Genomic DNA, 18288 nt, shown 5'->3' with positions numbered 1-18288 from the left:
GTTTTCATTTTTGGTTTTTTTTACAGTTTTTACTGTTCTTTCCCCTTGTTTTAGTTTTTTAGAGACTCTTGCTATATATATGTTGTATCTCTATTTCCTGTCTCCCAATATTTGTAATTTTTCTCTGACATCTTTTAAAAAAAAACCCTAGGTATCATTTCTTCGTTTTTAAAAAGATTTCTCCTTTCACTTTCTTTTATAGTATTATTTATTAGTCTTATGATCCTGTCAAAAATGACCTTTTAAAATTTATGATTAGCTCTTGAACTCTGTCAACTCATTTTTGAGTTTTTCTAATTCTTATTTATGTTCTTTCATGTCTTACATATTTTCTTATGCCTTCTAGTTTGTTTTGTAATAATAGTTTTGATCCTTTTTTTTTCTTTGAGCACTCATTCTGGCATGCTTCCATTTTCTATAGGAATATTATTTTGCTACTCACTATATTTATAGTAATTTTGTAAGGGATTTTATCCTGTTATTTTCTTTGCTCATTTTATGTAAAATTAGTGAGTTTTTTAGAAATTGGCTTCATTTTCCTGTGTGTGTGTGTGTGTGTATGTACACGTACATGCGTGTATGTCTGCCAAAAAACATAACTGCTGCGTTCGGACATTTGCTTTTTGCACACTTTTATCTGGACCTTCTCTTTTGTCTCTGTTGTTCCTGTCCCACCAAATTTTGATTTCCACTGCCAACAATTTCTCCATATTGTGTGGCCCTATCCTAGAAAGGCCTTGAAAGATCAGTGTTGAGAATTCCTATGGGTTACTCTGCTCCAGCTGGTTAAGGCTCTACTGCCAGGCTCCTTGCTCTCACCCACTATTGGAAGCAGGCGAAATGCCCCCCAATTTCAGCTGCTGCTCTCAAATTGACCTGCCATTCTTTCCAGTGAATACCTATCGGTTACTTGGGGGTTCCTCAGATCTTGGACGCTGTATGTATGGCTTTTCTTCCATAGAAGTGTTGGGGACACCCAAGTCTCATAGTTGCTCCTCCCTGACTGCTTGTGTTTTGTACTGTGAGGGGATACATTGGTTACTGGGATTTGTTTTAAAGTCCATGGGTGTTTTGTTTATTGTGTAGTTGCCCTGCTTGTTTTTACTTGAGAATTTTGGAAGGTTCAAAATCTGTGGTACTACCATGGGCGTTAATTTTTCCAGAAATCTGAGCTTCTAGTGCTCAAGTTAGTGCTTGTTTAAAAAAAAAAAAAAACAAACAAACAAAAAAACAACTTTCTATAAATGGGAACTTAACTATTGTTAACAAACCACTCTGTGTTAGGCTCTTGCAGAGTTATACTTAGCTGGAATATGTAGATGAGTATGTGCATTCCTCCTTGATTGGGACACCTGGGTGGCTCAATGGTTGAGCATCCACCTTTGGCTCAAGGTGTGATCCCAGAGCCGCGGGGAGCCTGCTTCTCCCTCTGCCTATGTCTGCCTCTCTCTCTCTCTCTCTCTGTATGTCTTGTGAATTAAAAAAAAAAAAAAAAAAGTTGGGCCTTGATACCCGGGTTACTTACAGTGCCATGTGTTAGGGAGCAGAAGTGTGTACCTCTTCTACAGTGGAAAAGTAGAGTGGTTTTATGAATGAGATGACATTAAACTTGGATTTTGAAGAATGAGCTGAAGCTTGCAAGACTGATGAGGTTCTAAAGAATGTAGAGAGGAGATGCAAAAGCATAGCATTTGCTAATGCTTGGCATGCTTAAGCAGGGATCCGTATCAGCGTGTTTAGAGCAAATACTAGAGTGCTGGGAAGCAAGTTGTCTTTGTATTTCACGATGCTTCATTCTAAGAAATTTGGACCTATGGGCAGTGGAACGACAGGATCAGGTAATCAGGTTTGTTTTAGAATGATAACCTTTCAAACATTGGAGGGAGGGTAAATTGTAACCTGGTGGAGGTAAGAAATCTATTGAGAAGGCCAAATACGATAATGGTGAAGGTAGAAGGAAAGGGAAGTGTAGAATAGTTGAAACCTTTGAAATTTTTTATTGCCACCCAGTTCACAAACCATTTAAGGCTGAGGTGGTCAGCACCTGCTGCTCATTAGAATCACTTTTTAAAAAGTGCCTACTATCTATCTCCCCTCTCCCAGTTTTATTTAATCGGTATGAGGTGGGGGTTATACATCAGCAAGCACGTTTGAAACTTCCCAAGTGATTCTCATCCCCAGCTTGATTTGGGGGAATCACAGACTTCTGGGTAGTCATTAAATGAACTGTAGCAAGCACTGATCCAGGATTTACATGCCTTATTAAGTGCCAGAGCTGCATAGAAGCAGTGGTCCAAGCCAGATTTTCGACCCTGACTCACTAGCCAAAAACTACACTTAGATTTTTTCACAAGTAAATCTTGAGGAAAATATCTTATCTCTTTCTTATTGAAAGTTCCTGACATTTTCAGCATTTCTTTATATTTTTGTGTTATTTTAAAATTTTTAAATAAAAGAATTACCAAGCAAGATGCAAATGAACAACATAAAAGTATATAGAATAAAAGATTAGTCTGCGTCTCCTCCAACGAAGGAAGGAAAAAAGCAAAAGAATAATCCCCCCTCTTAACACCACTCACCCCCCCCCCCATAGGTATTCCTTGGGCATTAGATTTTTCCCAGTATTTGCAATCAACAAACAGTCTTCAAGGAATAGCTGTGTATGTATTTTCATATTGTTGGAGATGTATATGTATCTTCAGGGAACATTCTTAGAATCTGGTTTGCTCTGTCAAAAGATTATTTTTTTGTGGGCAGCGGTTTAGCGCCGCCTTCAGCCCAGGGCGTGATCCTGGAGACCCGGGATGGAGTCCCATGTCGGGCTCCCTGCGTGGAACTTTCTTCTTCTGCCTGTGTGTCTGCCTCTCTCTGTGTCTCTCATGAGTAAATAAATAAAATCTTTAAAAAAAAAAAAAAGATTAGTTTTTTTGTGATTTTTTTCAAGTATTAAGAAATTCCTGAAGAATATTATAGAGTTTACATATCCATCAGCATTGTGTTTCTCTACAGCCTTCTCAACAAAATAGTTGTCATACTTTGTTTTACCATTCACTGCATGGTGTTAGTTTGTAGTTCTCATTACTTGAGTTTTAACATCTTAATATATTTTTTGCAAATGATGTATTTCATTGTTTTTTGTTATTATTGTTTTTGTGCTTTCTTCCCTCTCTTACCTATTTTTTAGTAGCTTCTAATATCAGTGTTTTCAAAAGATGGTCTGAGGACCCTAAAAGGTCTCTGAAATCCTTTTAGGCTCTAGGGAAAATTATTTTTATAACGGTATGAAAATCTTGTCTTTCTCACTATATTGATATTTGCAATAAAGATCCAGAAGCAGCAGTGGATAAAATTGGCCACCACAGCCCAAATCAAGGCAGTGGCACCAAACCTTACTAATAGTGCCACACACTCAAGAGTTTAAAGAACAATTCTGTGTTTGTTTCAGAATGATTTGAAGCAGTAAAATGATTAGTTTTAGTTTTATGGCATCTCAGCTTTTGAGTATAGTTTTATTTATTTATTTATATTTTTTTAAATTTTTATTTATTTATGATAGTCACAGAGAGAGAGAGAGGCAGAGACACAGGCAGAGGGAGAAGCAGGCTCCATGCACCGGGAGCCTGATGTGGGATTCGATCCCGGGACTCCAGGATCGCGCCCTGGGCCAAAGGCAGGCGCCAGACCGCTGCGCCACCCAGGGATCCCTGAGTATAGTTTTAAAATTATGCACTGAAATGGGAAATATGCATAAGGTACTTAATACTGAAGTAGTTGTGTGATTGTTTGAATTGGAAACAATTTGTGTGTATGTCTGTGTATACAACATACTTTTACTTGAAGGAATGTATGATTATCCAGACTTGAATATTTGACAGACATTTTTCTCGAATGAGTACCTGATGCTTCAGAAAACAATTCTGATGTATTTCATTATTTGCCAATAAAGAAAATTGAATTTAAAACAAAAACTAAACCCTTGGACAGCTTTTACCTACTACCATGAGCCAGTAGCTTTTCAGTACTTAGCAGATTTTGATGAGATTGGTGATATTAATATATTATTTTTATCTTATTTTATTTTTATTTCATTTCATTTATTTGAAAGAGAGTACTCAAGCATGAGCAGGGATAGGGGCAGAGGGACAAGCAGACACTGTGCCGAGCTTAGAGCCTGATGGGGGGTTCAGTTCCAGGACCCTGAGATCATGACCTGAGCCAAAGTTAGACATTTGACTGAGCCACCTAAGCACCCCAATATACAATTAAAAAATATATATACAGTGAAATGTGTCACCATTGGAACGATTTGCCTAAGTATTTTTCGAATGATTAAGGCATGCTGTTATAAAACCATGATAGACAGAATATCCATTGAAAGTGCAAAGCTGGCCAATGGATATTTATGTAACAATACCAAAGTCCATTGATACATCTTAGATTATACATTGCAACTGTTAAGAAACTCACACCAAGTTTTGGTGTAAATGAAATTTGGATATCCATAATCACCTAAAAGGGCTACTAAAATAACTTCCCTTTTTTAACTGCATATGTGTGTGAAGCTGGATTTTCTTCATGTACTTTAATAAAAAGCAGCTATTTTAAGAGATTGAACATACCTTCTTGAACTTTATTTACTAGTGACTATTGAATTTTGTCAAATGCCTTTTTAAGGTCTGTGGATAGAATCATAGAATTTTTTTCCTTTAGATTTAATAATAGGATACCAGTGAATTTCCTTGCATTCCTGTAATAAATCCCTTTATCATGAGTATTTGCAGGAAGTTGCCCTCTGCTCCTTTTTTTGCTTTAATACTTTTTGTATAGAGATATTTAAATCATTTTGGGCTTTAATATTTGGAGTGGAACTCTGTCTTTATGGACAGTCACTATCATTTAGATGTCAATAATATAATTGTTTTATAAAAACTTTACAAACTTTCCTTCATTTTTAGCATCTGGAGCAATTTATGGAGCTTTGAGGCTACCTGGGCAATGATGATTTGGTAGAATTCTCCTATGAAATCATCTGTGGCTGGTGCTTTTTTTGTGGGATGTTTTTCTCTATTTCATGTCCAGAAATTGCTTTGTTTAAATTGTGTTTTTAATTTCTGATAGAGTCAGTATTTCCCTAGGGAAATTACCTAGTTCTAGGTTTTCAAATGTATTTAAACTTGTTACGTAGTTTCTTGTATTTCCTGTTGATTTGCTAACATTTGGTTCTTTTTCATCATTTATTTTTTTAGTTTTAGGCCTCTTCCTAATTTTTGAAATGGGTATTGTCTGTCTTTGAGTTATATTAAGGGAATGATTTTGTGTAGTGATTTATTCTTGAAGTATTATTTTGGGAGGATATAAAGGTAGATTCATACAGATGCCATTGTTTTTGGCTACTCAGATGTTTTCCTATTTTTTTCAACATAACCTTTTGTTTACATGGACTTTATTGCAATATAATTCATATACCATGCAATTTGCCCTTTAAAGCATACAATTCAGTGGTTCTTAGTATATTTACATACTTGTATGACCATCACCAGTCATAAATATTTTCATTACCCTAAAAAGAAATACTGTACCATAAGCTATTACTCCCTAGTCTCTCCATCCTAGTCTCTCCATCCTTTTCCACTCCTTGCTTTAGACAACTGCCACTTTATAGATTTGCCTGTCTTTATAAATTTGTCTTTTCTGAACATTGCTTATAAATAGAATATTTATATTCTATAAGACCACTATATGTGGTCTTTTGTGATTGGCTTCTCTTGTAGCATGTGTTAGTGCTGTTTCATTTCTTTTTATTGCAAATAATATTCCATTGTATAGATATACCACATTTTTGTTTTTCCATTCATCAGTTGATGGACATTTGGGTTGTTTTCCGTTTCTTGGCTATTATAAATGATGCACATTTGGGTTTAAGTCTTTGTGTGGACATATGTTTTCATTTTGAGGGGTGTATATACCTACAAGAAGAATTACTGGTGTTTATTTTTAAGAAGTTTTTCTATTTTCTTTTGCTACTTTAGTAGGCTTCAGGGTAGGAGGGGAGGTCATGACATTTACCTAGTCTGCGGTGAATGTGATCTCCTCTGTTGTGGACTGGACAGACTATATCATCAGATGGTTTGGATAGTAGTGCGTAGTATAATACAATTTATATGAAAACACACTTGTCTGCTTTAGTGATTCTGGAACACTAGGAAAATATTTTATGTTTCTTTAGACTACTCTGAATACTATACTTCATTTCCTTTCAAGGGAATGGTGTAGATTTTTTTGAGATTAGGTCATTTTTTAATAACTTGGAAATATTTTGCATTTTTCTTGTATTGGTCTGCCCTTTGTCATCGTGATTAAGATTTTCAGCTCATTTAGAGGTATATTGTTTGTTATTTTATTTAATTAATGTATTTTAAAAGTTTTGATATGGTTCTGCTTTCTGTTATATGCGTTGTGCATATAAGACATTATTATAATGTACTACTTCTAAAGAGACTTTTATCATAATTGAAGGTAGTTGAAATAACATATTTGATTTTAGTAGCTATTGATATTTTATTATACAAAACGGCACCAGATGTTTATGGCACTAGATGTTTAAGTGTTCATTCTATAAATTAGTTGTCACTGTTTGTGATGATCACACTAATGCACTGCCAGTACCTTCAGGAGCCCTTCTGATAATCAAAAATAAATGCAGAATTTCAGTGTTCAGAATTTTTAAATATATTTTAGTACTTAAAAAGCATTCATGTAGTTAGCAATTTTTAATATTTTTGTATGTCCTGCATTTAATTTATTAGAGCATTCATTCCCATACTAGGATAGATCATTTCAGTATGTATCCACACAAGCAAGTGTTTGGATCACAGATGTAATAAGATTGTAATTTTTATATTTAAGCTTTTTTAGATTGTAGAGTACGATATAATGAACAATTATTTTTTGTAATAGCAGTGTTTTTCTGTAATTATTACTTTAGGCACCTGGATTTGGATTTGGAATTGCAATATCTGGTGGAAGAGATAACCCTCATTTTCAGAGTGGAGAAACTTCCATAGTAATTTCAGATGTGCTGAAAGGGGGACCTGCTGAAGGACAGCTACAGTAAGCACATTTCTTCTTTTGGGTGCCTGTGTTACGAGCACTATTCCTATCCTCAGTCACTGGCATACTGTTTAGTGACTTCTTCAACGTACATTTATACTTCTGTTTATCATAAATGAAAAGCCTAGTATCCCTTACCTTAAGTAGGTGGTCACTGTAAAAATAAAGATAGTGAAGAGAAAACTTGTTCAGTTTAAGATGGAATTTAGCCTTCAGAAACCTCTCACCCTTAATCTTGTCCTTATTGTTCAGTTAAGGTAAGCAAGATAGAGGCAAAATGTATACTAGCTAGCAAAAAAGTGAGTGTATAGTTAGAGGCATTGAAAGAAAACTGGAAGGAGAAATGCTTTATCTTTTAAAAAGGGAGTAATTTTTTCCAGCCATGTAATATAATATCATTTAATGCCCTCTAATTGTACCACCAAAAATCATTTTTTGTATTGTGGTACCTGTTCACTCTTTTGTAAGAACATTGTATTAATGATATAAAAATATTAATGGCCTGTGGTCAGTTACTAAACATAGGAGATCGGAAAGTAAATTGTTTGACATTATTGTATCATTGTTCTGAAAACAAATAGATTAACTAGTGTATAATTAAAATACTTTTATGGAAGTACTCATTGTGAAAATATATTCACAAACTTGTTTGTATGTTTTTTCTAACTTATTTTGGTGACCTTTTTTTACTTAGGGAAAATGACCGAGTTGCAATGGTTAATGGAGTTTCAATGGATAATGTTGAACATGCGTTTGCTGTTCAGCAACTAAGGAAAAGTGGGAAGAATGCAAAAATTGTAAGTATCTTTTACCTTTAATTTAATAAAACTATCAACCTTATGGTTGATATGTTTCTGGTTTTTGAATTCATCTTAACGCTTTAAGAAAATGAAAACTGGATCAGTAGTTCTAAAGTTAGCTTACAGGTGGTATGTTTTATCACTGTGTATATATTTTCTCAAAGTTTAGATACGAGGATTTATTTTATTTTTTTGAAGGGGAAAGGAAGGGTGATTAAATGGTCACCTCTTTATGACTTAATGTTTCCTTTTCTTTTAAGTACTTATTAGACTGAAACTTGGCATGTAGTCCATTTGAAGTATTTATTAGCCCTGTTTTCTGTTACAGGGTTTGTTTAGTGGGCAAGTTTTACATTGTCCCTTAAACATATACATCAATAACCACTTTCCTTGTTACTGTGATACAGTTTGAGGAGAAAGTGGTAAGATTTTCTTTATAGGGTTGTTTGGGGTGCATTTTAATGTTACTCTTTTAGTACATAGCTGAAATCTGTCCTCTATTTCATTATTTCTCTTAAGAAGTCTATTTTTTTTAATAAGTAAAGGGAAAGAAATTCAGTTAACTCTTGATAACTGGCCTCAAATCACAAGTAAAACTAAACAAATGTGGCACAGGGATGCCTGGGTGGCTCAGCAGTTGAGTGTCTGTCTTTGGCTCAGGGCATGATCCTGGGGTTCCAGGATTGGGTCTGCATTGGGCTCCCTCTGGGGAGCCTGCTTCTCCCTCTCCCTGTATCTCTGCCTCTCTGTCTCTCATGAGTAAATAAATAAAATATTTTTTTAAAATAAATAAAATCTTAAAAAAATAAACAAATATGGCACAGAATGGATTTAATGTAAAAGTCCTATGTAAAATTATGTCCACATTTTGGAACATGTCTGCTACTTCTTAACCCACTTTATCCCCCCCGCACCCCTCCTTTCTGCCCCTCTAGCCTCTGAAAGGACTGATTAAGACACTGCTTTGTGGCCTTAATTCAGATATAAAGAGCAGGAACAAGAGGCTGCATAGGCAGCTAGGTCCTTTGCCCTGCCTTGTCTATTGAGAACTTTTCTACTTTCTAGCAGACACTCAGAACCACGGTGGACACAATGGAGAGGGAGGGAGAGGGGCTGGAGTGAGGGGAGGAGCCTGCATTGTGTTTTGACCTTGGTGGTTGGGTGAGAGCTAGTAGGTGTATTCCCTGAGATTTTGCGCCCCACAGTTGCGAGGTCCTTTTCCCTTGTGTAGGCTGCTTGCCATATGGTTTATTTCTACACCAGTGTTCTTGCTGGTGGGTGAGAGCTCTTTCAGATTGCGGTAGGTCTGTGTTGAGTTATTGCATTCCAGATGACCAACATCTTTTTCTTTTTAATTTTATTTTAAAAAATTAATAAAGATTTTAAATAAAATCTTTATTTATTTGAGACACACACACACACACACACACACACACACACAAAGCCCAAGCAGGGGGAACGGTGGGAGTGAGGGAGAAGCAGACAGACTCCTTGCTGAGCAGGGAGCCCAACCTGAGACTTGATCCCAGGACTCTGGGATCATGACCTGAGCTGAAGACAGGTGCTTAACCAATGGTGGTTCATTGGAACCACCACCCAGGTGCTCCAACATTTTCTTTTGAGTATATATTTTCACAACTTCATTATAACCATATTTTTACAACTATAATGTTATTTTTATTTTTTAATTTTTTTAAAAAATTATTTATTTATTCATGAGAGACAGAGAGAGAGAGAGGCAGAGACACAGGCAGAGGGAGAAGCAGGCTCCATGCAGGGAGTCCGATGCGGGACCCAATCCTGGGACTCCAGGATTACGCACTGGGCCAAAGGCAGGCGCTAAACCGCTGAGCCACCCAGGGATCCCCTATCATGTTATTTTTATTTTTTTAAAATTTTTATTTATTTATGATAGTCACAGAGAGAGAGAGAGAGAGAGAGGCAGAGACACAGGCAGAGGGAGAAGCAGGCTCCATGCACCGGGAGCCCGATGTGGGATTCGATCCTGGGTCTCCAGGATCGCGCCCTGGGCCAAAGGCAGGCGCCAAACCGCTGCGCCACCCAGGGATCCCCTCATGTTATTTTTAAATCACAGTTCATACACATGCTGGCTAGTGGGTGGTAGAGTTTTTAAACAATTTTTAGAGCATGAGATTGTAGTGTTAATGGAAGCAAATTGCTGATTTTTATAATTGCCGATCTTAAAATTGAGTAAGTTTTAGCATTAGTACCTTAGCTGCTGATCCTGAGCATTGTTATTATTATTCAGTGTCTTTCAGTTGCTCATTTCAAAGTGAGCATCTTAGGTAAATTGAGTTTTTTCTCCCTGTTCTGAGATTGTGAGCTTTGCCTCTAACCCCAACTTTTTAAGCTGAAATGTTGAGCTGTTTTGTTTGCCATGCAAAATATTCAGCATACATACACCACATTGAAAATGCATCTAAGAAAGATGTATTCCAACACCCTAGACTTCTCTCCATAGAAATTATTTTATTTTATTTTATTTTAAAGATTTTATTTATTTATTCATAGACACAGAGAGAGAGGCAGAGACACAGGCAGAGGGAGAAGCAGGCTCCATGCAGGGAGCCCGATGTGGGACTCGATCCCGGGTCTCCAGGATCACACCCCAGGGTGCAGGTGGTGCCAAACTGCTGCGCCACCGAGGCTGCCCTAGAAATTATTTTATAAGTAGGTCCAAAACCTGTAATGTATTTGAAATAGAAGAAGGATTTAGGGCAGCTCAAGGATGGATTTTGCTCTGACCATACTTAGAGCTACATGAGTTGGAAAGGTGGAACTCAGGAAGATTGAGCAAGTATTTTTGCCCTATAGGGAGAGGCTAGAGGGGGATTAGGTAGAAGAGTGTTTTAATCAGCAAAGAGCTGTTCATTTCTACATTTGAAGTGACTGGATCATGGTCAAGTTTATCATTGCCATATGACTTCTAGAATAAAACTCCAGTGTCTTAGACTGTGGTCTTCAAGGTATCTTTTAACTCTTAATTCATCCCTAGCCATAACCAGAACCTCAAGGTCATTATATACATTGTTTTTGCTTGTTTAGTTTAGTTTTTTTTTTTTTTCTTTCAGTTCTGAATAAGTAGCTCCTCTTCCTCCCATTCCCAATCTACCAGTCTCTTTTCTTCCCTATGCTCTTATGTTGGGGTATTCGGTTGTTTATATGATTATCTTTCCATAAGCTAAGAGCTTGTTGGGTAGTAAGCAAATAAATTATTTCTTTTTTGTTGAACTTAAATGTTAGAACTCTTTTAATAGTATAACTACCACAAGTAGGCTTAAATTTGCTTTAACAACAAGTGAAGGGAAGTTAGAAATAGTTTATGACACAGCGAGCATGTAAATTTTTACTAAAAATATTAGTAAATTTTTACTGAAATCCTGAATATCCTAAAAAAGTATTATGAAGTAAATGATTTGGCAGAAACTCTTCTTAGAAATGACATCTGTGAGCACTTCAGTGTATCTCCACATGGCCTTTTATTGTCATGCTTACCTAGCCCATTTATTGATGGGCATTTCAGTTCCAGTTTCCACAAATAATAAAAAAAAAAATTACTGTGTTGAAGATTATTGTGTTTCTATTTATTCAGTTACTGTTTAGGAATAACTTCTTAGTGGCTTTTTAGTTAGAAGGCATTAATGACTTTATATATATATTGCCACTGCTCTTCGGAAAGCCAGTAGGGTATTGAGAGTCCAATTTTATCAACGATGTTTAAATCTTTGCCAAACAGACTGAACATAGTATTTCAAATGAAATATTTTACAATATGAGTTTGATCATCTCATAGTGTATATATTGCCTATTTATGTTTCTTTTTTGCTTATTCCTTTGCATTTCTGTGTTGATGATTATTGTATTAGAGTATTGTATGTATTAGGATTGTTAGCCTTCTGTCATATATACTACATATTTTGTCTGTTTGCTTTGTGAGTGTAAGTTGTTTATGGTGATTGAGGAAGGTTGTTTTTGTATGATTTTAACATTGAAATGCTTTCATTTTTTATGTTATGTCTGTCAGATGTTCACTCGATTGGTTCTGCCTTTGGTGTCAGGCTTACAAAAGTCTTTACCTTATCAGAGTTATAAAAGCATATATCCTATATTTTATTCTAATATTTGTCATAGTATTTTGTTGTTTTATTTTATTTGAATCTTTAATTCATCTAAGATTTGAAGTTGGCATTCCCCCCCAAATTTCTCTTCCAAAATTTTCAGTGTTAAAATCAAGCATAATTGTCAAACATGCTAAATATCTTCTTGTAGGTTTATAGCCATTAACTATAATACACATAGAGAATTATAATAGGATTGAATATTTTTCAATAAGTTAAACACTTACTGGTTGCAAATATTTCATTATATTGAGTATAATTAAATGCATGGCAAGGATCTTCTCCAAGGATCTTGAATCTTAATAGGATAGATGAGTATACACAGTCATAACCATAGTGCACATCTGAGATTGAAAGTAATTTTTAAGTACAGTAAATTTCCAAAGAGATGGCAGGTACTCTTGCAGAAGACATGGAAAGCTCCCAGTCCTCATCTAGTCACTTTCTTTTTGTTTGTATATTGCTAGGGAGGAATTAAAGATTTAAAGTAATACTGCAAACATATTGCAGTGCAGTATGCAGGAGGTTGAAATAGAGGTGACTAAAATGCAGAGTCCATTAAGAATGCTTTACAATAAATGTTACTTGTAAGGGCCTGAGCTGTGGGGCACAGAGGGTAGAAAGATAGGCAGTCTTCTCTCAGTTCATAACAGGGCATTAGCTGGCTGTCCTTTTCATATGTTGATGTCTTGCTTCTTCCTCAGCTTCAAGTGTTGTTTCCTAGGAAAGGACTTCTGTGATCACTCTTGTAGAAGCAAACAGCAAGCAGTATTGAATGTGGAGCAGCCATTTGAAGAAAATTAGTCACGAAGGGAGGATATAGGATAACTTGGAAATGAGTAGCAAGACAGAGGAATAGAAGATTAATTAGCAGATTAGTAATAGGCAGAAGACTAATTTGGGGGAGAGATTAAAGTTTTAAGTACCTTGAGGGGTATTATTGATGAAGAGGGTCTTGGAGGTCATATGGGAGGATTCCATTCATACAAGAAGAAGATCAACTTGGTCTTTGAGCCCTGAAGGAAGGAAAACTAAATAAATGAGATACTGAAAAAATGTAGGAGTATAGGGAAAGTAAAGTGGCATTGATCTCTGTGAGTCTGGCTCAGTGATTGGGATCTTGGAGAATGGTTTTGGAATACCTGTGTTAGCAAATTCCTTAGAGAGGCAGGAGGTACAGGAAAGGATTACTGAACAAGTAAAATGAATTTATGGAGGACCTACTCAGCATGTGTGGAAATGTAGCCATCTGAAGGTAAAGATAATACAGGACTGGAGTTTGTTGTGGCAGGTGATTGAGGTGTCAGGAGAAGATGATTTAGGGCAGCCCGGGTGGCTCAGTGGTTTAGTGCCGCCTTTGGCCCAGGGCCTGATCCTGGAGACCTGGGATTGAGTCCTGCATTGGGCTCCCTGCATGGAGCCTGCTTCTCCCTCTGTCCCCACACCCCGCCCCGTCTTTCATGAATGAATGAATGAATGAATGAATGAATGAATGAATGAATGAATGAATAAATAAATAAATAAATAAATAAATAAATAAGATCTTAACAAAAGAGAGAGAAGATGATTTAAATATCACAGCATGTTATCTCATGCTTGGGAGCAAGGCATGTTAAACCAGGAAGGAATTGATGGACTGAGAGAATAGAAGAGAATGGAGGAATCGGAAAGAAGATGGGCATAGATAGGAAAGTTTCAGTAGATCAAAATGTCAAAAGTAGAAGACAAGGAGTGTTACCCAAGAAGATCTTACAGATCTCTAATGAGATGGAGAGTATATCAGGTGAGAAGGCAAGGTGCATGCAGTCCAGGGATTAAGAGGCCACTCAATCAGAAGGTAATGCTTACAGATCTTGAACCTATAGAAAGCTGAAAGAAATAAATGAACAGGGAAAATAGAACCACTTATCAGAGTCATTGAGGAGAGAAAGCCAGAAGAAGGATTTTTACCAAGATGAGAAATTACAGATTAGAGAACTACAGAAACCGAAAGCAGTTTGTTCTGGTGAAGTATAACAGAGTTACTAGCCCTAGCTTACTAAGTTGAATGTTAGTGTGCAAGTACAGTAAATTTAGCTGTTAAGAATTTCAGTAGGACAATTGTGGACCTTGATACTGTGATGGATTCTTGAAAATATCCAGGAGTCAAATTGGGCTTGCAAGTTTGCTTGGTAGCAACTACAGTATATTTGATTAGAGTACAGTGCCCCATCCTTTATTCCAGCCACCAGCAATTACTACTTTTTCTTTAAGCTTGTGATTATTACTCTTAGAAAATCTTTCAAATTAAGTAACTAAGGACTTCATTAGGCTCACTATTCCAAACGTGGTTCTTAACCAGATGTCTGTCAAGGGAGCAGAAAACACAACCATTATGGAATGTATTCCCTAGTAATTTGTTATAAATTTTTGTGTATTATGTCTCTCTGATTCATAATTAGTTAATTGATATGAGACCAGAAAATCATAATTTTCCTTCCTCTTAGGAACTGAAAGTATACATATGAAAATCAGTAAGCTTTTTTGTATAATCTTTATTTGTAGACCATTCGGAGAAAGAAGAAAGTTCAGATACCAGTTAGTCGTCCTGATCCTGAACCAGTGTCTGAGAATGAAGATAGTTATGATGAGGAAGTCCATGACCCAAGAAGCAGCCGTGGTGGTCTGGTCAGTAGAAGGAGTGAGAAGAGTTGGGCAAGGGACAGGAGTGCAAGCAGAGAGAGGAGTTTGTCTCCACGGTCTGATAGGCGATCTGTGGCCTCCAGTCAACCTCCCAAACCTACCAAAGTCACATTGGTGAAATCCCGGAAAAATGAAGGTATTTTCTTCCAACTCATTTATCATTTTCACATGAAAATATTAACACTAATTGTGATAAGTAAAATTGCCATCCCTTCCTATCTTTGCTTTGTTGTCTCTTGTTTTATCGTCAATGTTATGTCCTGTTTGCAGGGATCATCTTTCTTCTCTTGAATTATTTGTTATAGCAGATAATCCTTCAAGTAAATTGTCCAGTAGTTGGATTTTGGATTTCTTATTGTGATTAGAGTAACCAAATACAAATTACGCTAACAAATGTCATACCATCACCAAGCTGAAATTTAGTGTTTTTACCTAGCTGTTAGGATCAGTAGTAGCATAGCCATGGGAAGAAATCTTGGGCTTGGGGGTCGAGGTTGGGCAGAATACTTTTTAAATGAAGAGATTAAGGGGAAGGAGCTCCTAATAGGGCATGCATCTCTTTATAAGGCAGGACATTTTTTTTAACTTAAGATTTTATTTATTTATCTGAGAGAGAGAGAGAGCATCAGCAGAGTGGGAAGGGCAGAAGGAGAAGCAGACTCCTTGCTGAGGAGGGAGCCCAATGCAGGGCTTGATCCCAGGACCCTGAGATCATGACCTGAGCGGAAGGCAGTTGTTTAACCACCTGAGCCACCCACGTGCCCTTATAATGTAGGACATCTTTAAAATTTTTGAAACTGAAGCTGCCTCCCCTCACTTAATCATATTTGTAAGTATGGCATCCTCTTGCAGTGGACATGTCTCTCAAATGCAAGAAAGCTTCTATGACTGGTCATTTTGGTACGAAGGTGTTATATTAAGAATATTATGCAGTCTCACTTTGGTCTACTCTACCAGCATCTGAAAGACCTTTTTCCAGTTCTTGTTCCCCACTCTACTCTGTAGTAGACTTCTCAAACTGTCTACCATTGCTATTTCTACTTCATTTTACTACTCATTCTTCAATCCTCTCTGGCCTAGTATCTTTCCACCTTGTTCTCCAAACCGTTCACATTAAATCCAGTAAAAGTTTTTAGTCTCTATTTTACTTGCCTTTTTAGTACCATTTTGCATAGCATTAACCACTTCCTATATTTTGAAATAATGTCTTCTCTTGACTACAAGAGAATGGTAATACTGTGTCCTTCTGGGGTCCCCCATCCCCTTTCTGTATCCTTTGCAAGTTCTTCTCCTCATCCTACTCTTATTAGGTAGATTTCTGTTCCAGAATCTCTTTTTTTTTTTCTTCAACATAACCTCTTTAGGCAGTCTGATTTAACTCATCACTTCAGTTATCTGCTGCTGATGGCAAAACTTGCTTCTCCAGTCTGTGCCTGTGTCTCTTGGGTGCTGGGTAACCACTAGGCATATTAACTGTGGTGTTCCCCGTAGCTCCCTCAAACTCAACACATCTCAGATGAAACTGACATCTTCCTCTTAAAATTTTGTTTCTTACAAAGTCACTCATTAGATATATTCTCATCTACCAGTTTCTCATGCCAGTTATGGATGACGTGTTTATCGCTAATTTCTCTCATACATTTAAGGTGTAAACATGATGGCTTGATATACATATATATATTATAAAATGGTCATAAACAGATTTATCACAGTCATCATTTATATGATACCTTAGTTACCTCACATCCTCTAATAGTTACTTTCGGGGGGGGTCTGGTGAGCAACTATCACCTCTTTTTTTTTAATTTATTTATTCATGAGAGACACAGAGAGAGAGAGAGAGAGAAAGGCAGAGACACAGGCAGAGGGAGAAGCAGGCTCCATGCAGGGAGCCTGATGTGGTACTTGATCCTGGATCCCCAGGATCACGCCCTGGGCCCGAAGGCGGCACCAAACCGCTGAGCCACCCGGACCTAATGAATCTCGAAAACTGGTTTCTGGATCCCTTCCTGTTAGTTCTGGAGCCACCTTCACAGGGTTAGAGGATCCTCTGGACGTTTCTCTGTGTTATTTTTTTGCTTCTTAGTTCTCAGTCCCCGCTGCCCTACTGTTACAGCTTCAGCGAACCTGCCAGGTCTTTATACATATTGATGCATTTGTTTTTAACCATTGTGTCTCTACCCACCCACCCCCAATCTCACATACACATACATACATGTACCCTCATCCTTCTAGTTGAGTAGTGTTTCTACTTCAGTATTTCTTCTTCAGGGAGGCCTCCTCTGACTCCACACTGGACACGGAACCCTGTATTGCCTCGTCTCATGTTTATATTTGCCCCTGCTGTGTGTGTGAGTTGTTGGAGTGCAGGGACTACCTCTCATTTGCTGCTATTTATCCATAGTGCCTGGTGCATAGTTAATACTTACCTAAGGAAACACTTGGAGTAATTGAATATATGAGGATTATTTTGAGGTCATTTCTGTATTGGTCATTTTTCAGCTTTTTGATCTTAAATAAGGAAAGGCTTGTCATCTATTGATGTTTTTTCTGTGATATAACAACCATTTCTTAAAGTACATATACTTGACTGCCTAGATCCCCTAAAAAGTCATTTTTTTACCCTATTTTTCCCGCTTGTGAGCCCTCTTTGTGTATTTGCCTTAAGTTAAGCTGCAACTCTGATACAATTTTTAGAAGCTTGAGTTAGATCTGCTACCCATCCCATATTAAAAACAAAAAACCACGTCTTGGGTTTTTCTTCTTTAATGCAGAAAGGCACAGTTCTTTTCTCTGTCCTGACAGACCCAGGGAGCGAGCAGTGCTTTTCCTCTTGACGTCACGTTGTCATCATTGTTCTAATATACAAATAGGCAAAATTCTATAGTTTTGCAGGTCCCTGGACAGTTTTCTGGACTCTTCCAGTGCCTTCTTCAACTCTAACCATTTCCTCACCCACAGATTCCTTTGCTTTCACATTGACATGCACACTTTTTTTGATGATTAGAGGAAATGGCATTTTTGCAGGGTAACCAAGAATAATTACTTGTTATTGATTGTACTTCAAAAAATGTGGTTATTTTTTATATTCTTAAAACTCCATTTAAGTGTCATAGCATTCTACACTAAAGATATTTAAATATATTATTTCAGAATATGGTCTTCGATTGGCCAGCCATATATTTGTAAAGGAAATTTCACAAGATAGTTTGGCAGCAAGAGATGGCAATATTCAAGAAGGCGATGTTGTATTAAAGGTATAGTCCTATTCTTACATTTTAATGAACTGAAATAGAAAACAAATTCTAGTGTAACTATACAGCTTTCTCATGTTCAAAACAATTTTACCAAAAAATTAAAAATCACTGGGGCACTGGATGGTTTGCCATTTATAATGGACAAAAATGGTTTGTCCATTATTACATGTCAACACTGATGTTTTTCTTTAGGCATGGAGTCATCCTCAGCGAACTAATCACTACAAATGAATAGCATTCCCTGGTAGGAGCTACTTTGTAGGTAGTATGTCTAGTCTTATACAATAAGTGGTTTTGATA

At 36.9% G+C, this 18288-nt stretch overlaps 1 protein-coding gene across 27 annotated transcripts in view; it reads left to right on the top strand.

Annotated features, from left to right (window-relative positions):
- The window catches only part of TJP1 (tight junction protein 1), a 255598-nt gene that overhangs the window by 181996 nt on the left and 55314 nt on the right, over positions 1-18288 (top strand). For all 27 annotated transcript variants that reach the window (XM_049108387.1, XM_025438107.3, XM_049108383.1 and 24 more), the window contains 4 exons: positions 6986-7110; positions 7805-7907; positions 14594-14867; positions 17885-17988. In XM_049108387.1, coding sequence (XP_048964344.1) covers positions 6986-7110; positions 7805-7907; positions 14594-14867; positions 17885-17988 — 606 coding nt within the window. The remainder of the gene's footprint in view (positions 1-6985; positions 7111-7804; positions 7908-14593; positions 14868-17884; positions 17989-18288) is intronic.

Source organism: Canis lupus, chromosome 3, assembly GCF_003254725.2.
Source record: "Canis lupus dingo isolate Sandy chromosome 3, ASM325472v2, whole genome shotgun sequence".
In the NCBI taxonomy this organism is placed as follows: Eukaryota; Metazoa; Chordata; class Mammalia; order Carnivora; family Canidae; genus Canis; species Canis lupus.
The sequence above is the reverse complement of the archived record's forward strand: the minus strand, read 5'-3'. Positions and strand labels throughout refer to the sequence as shown.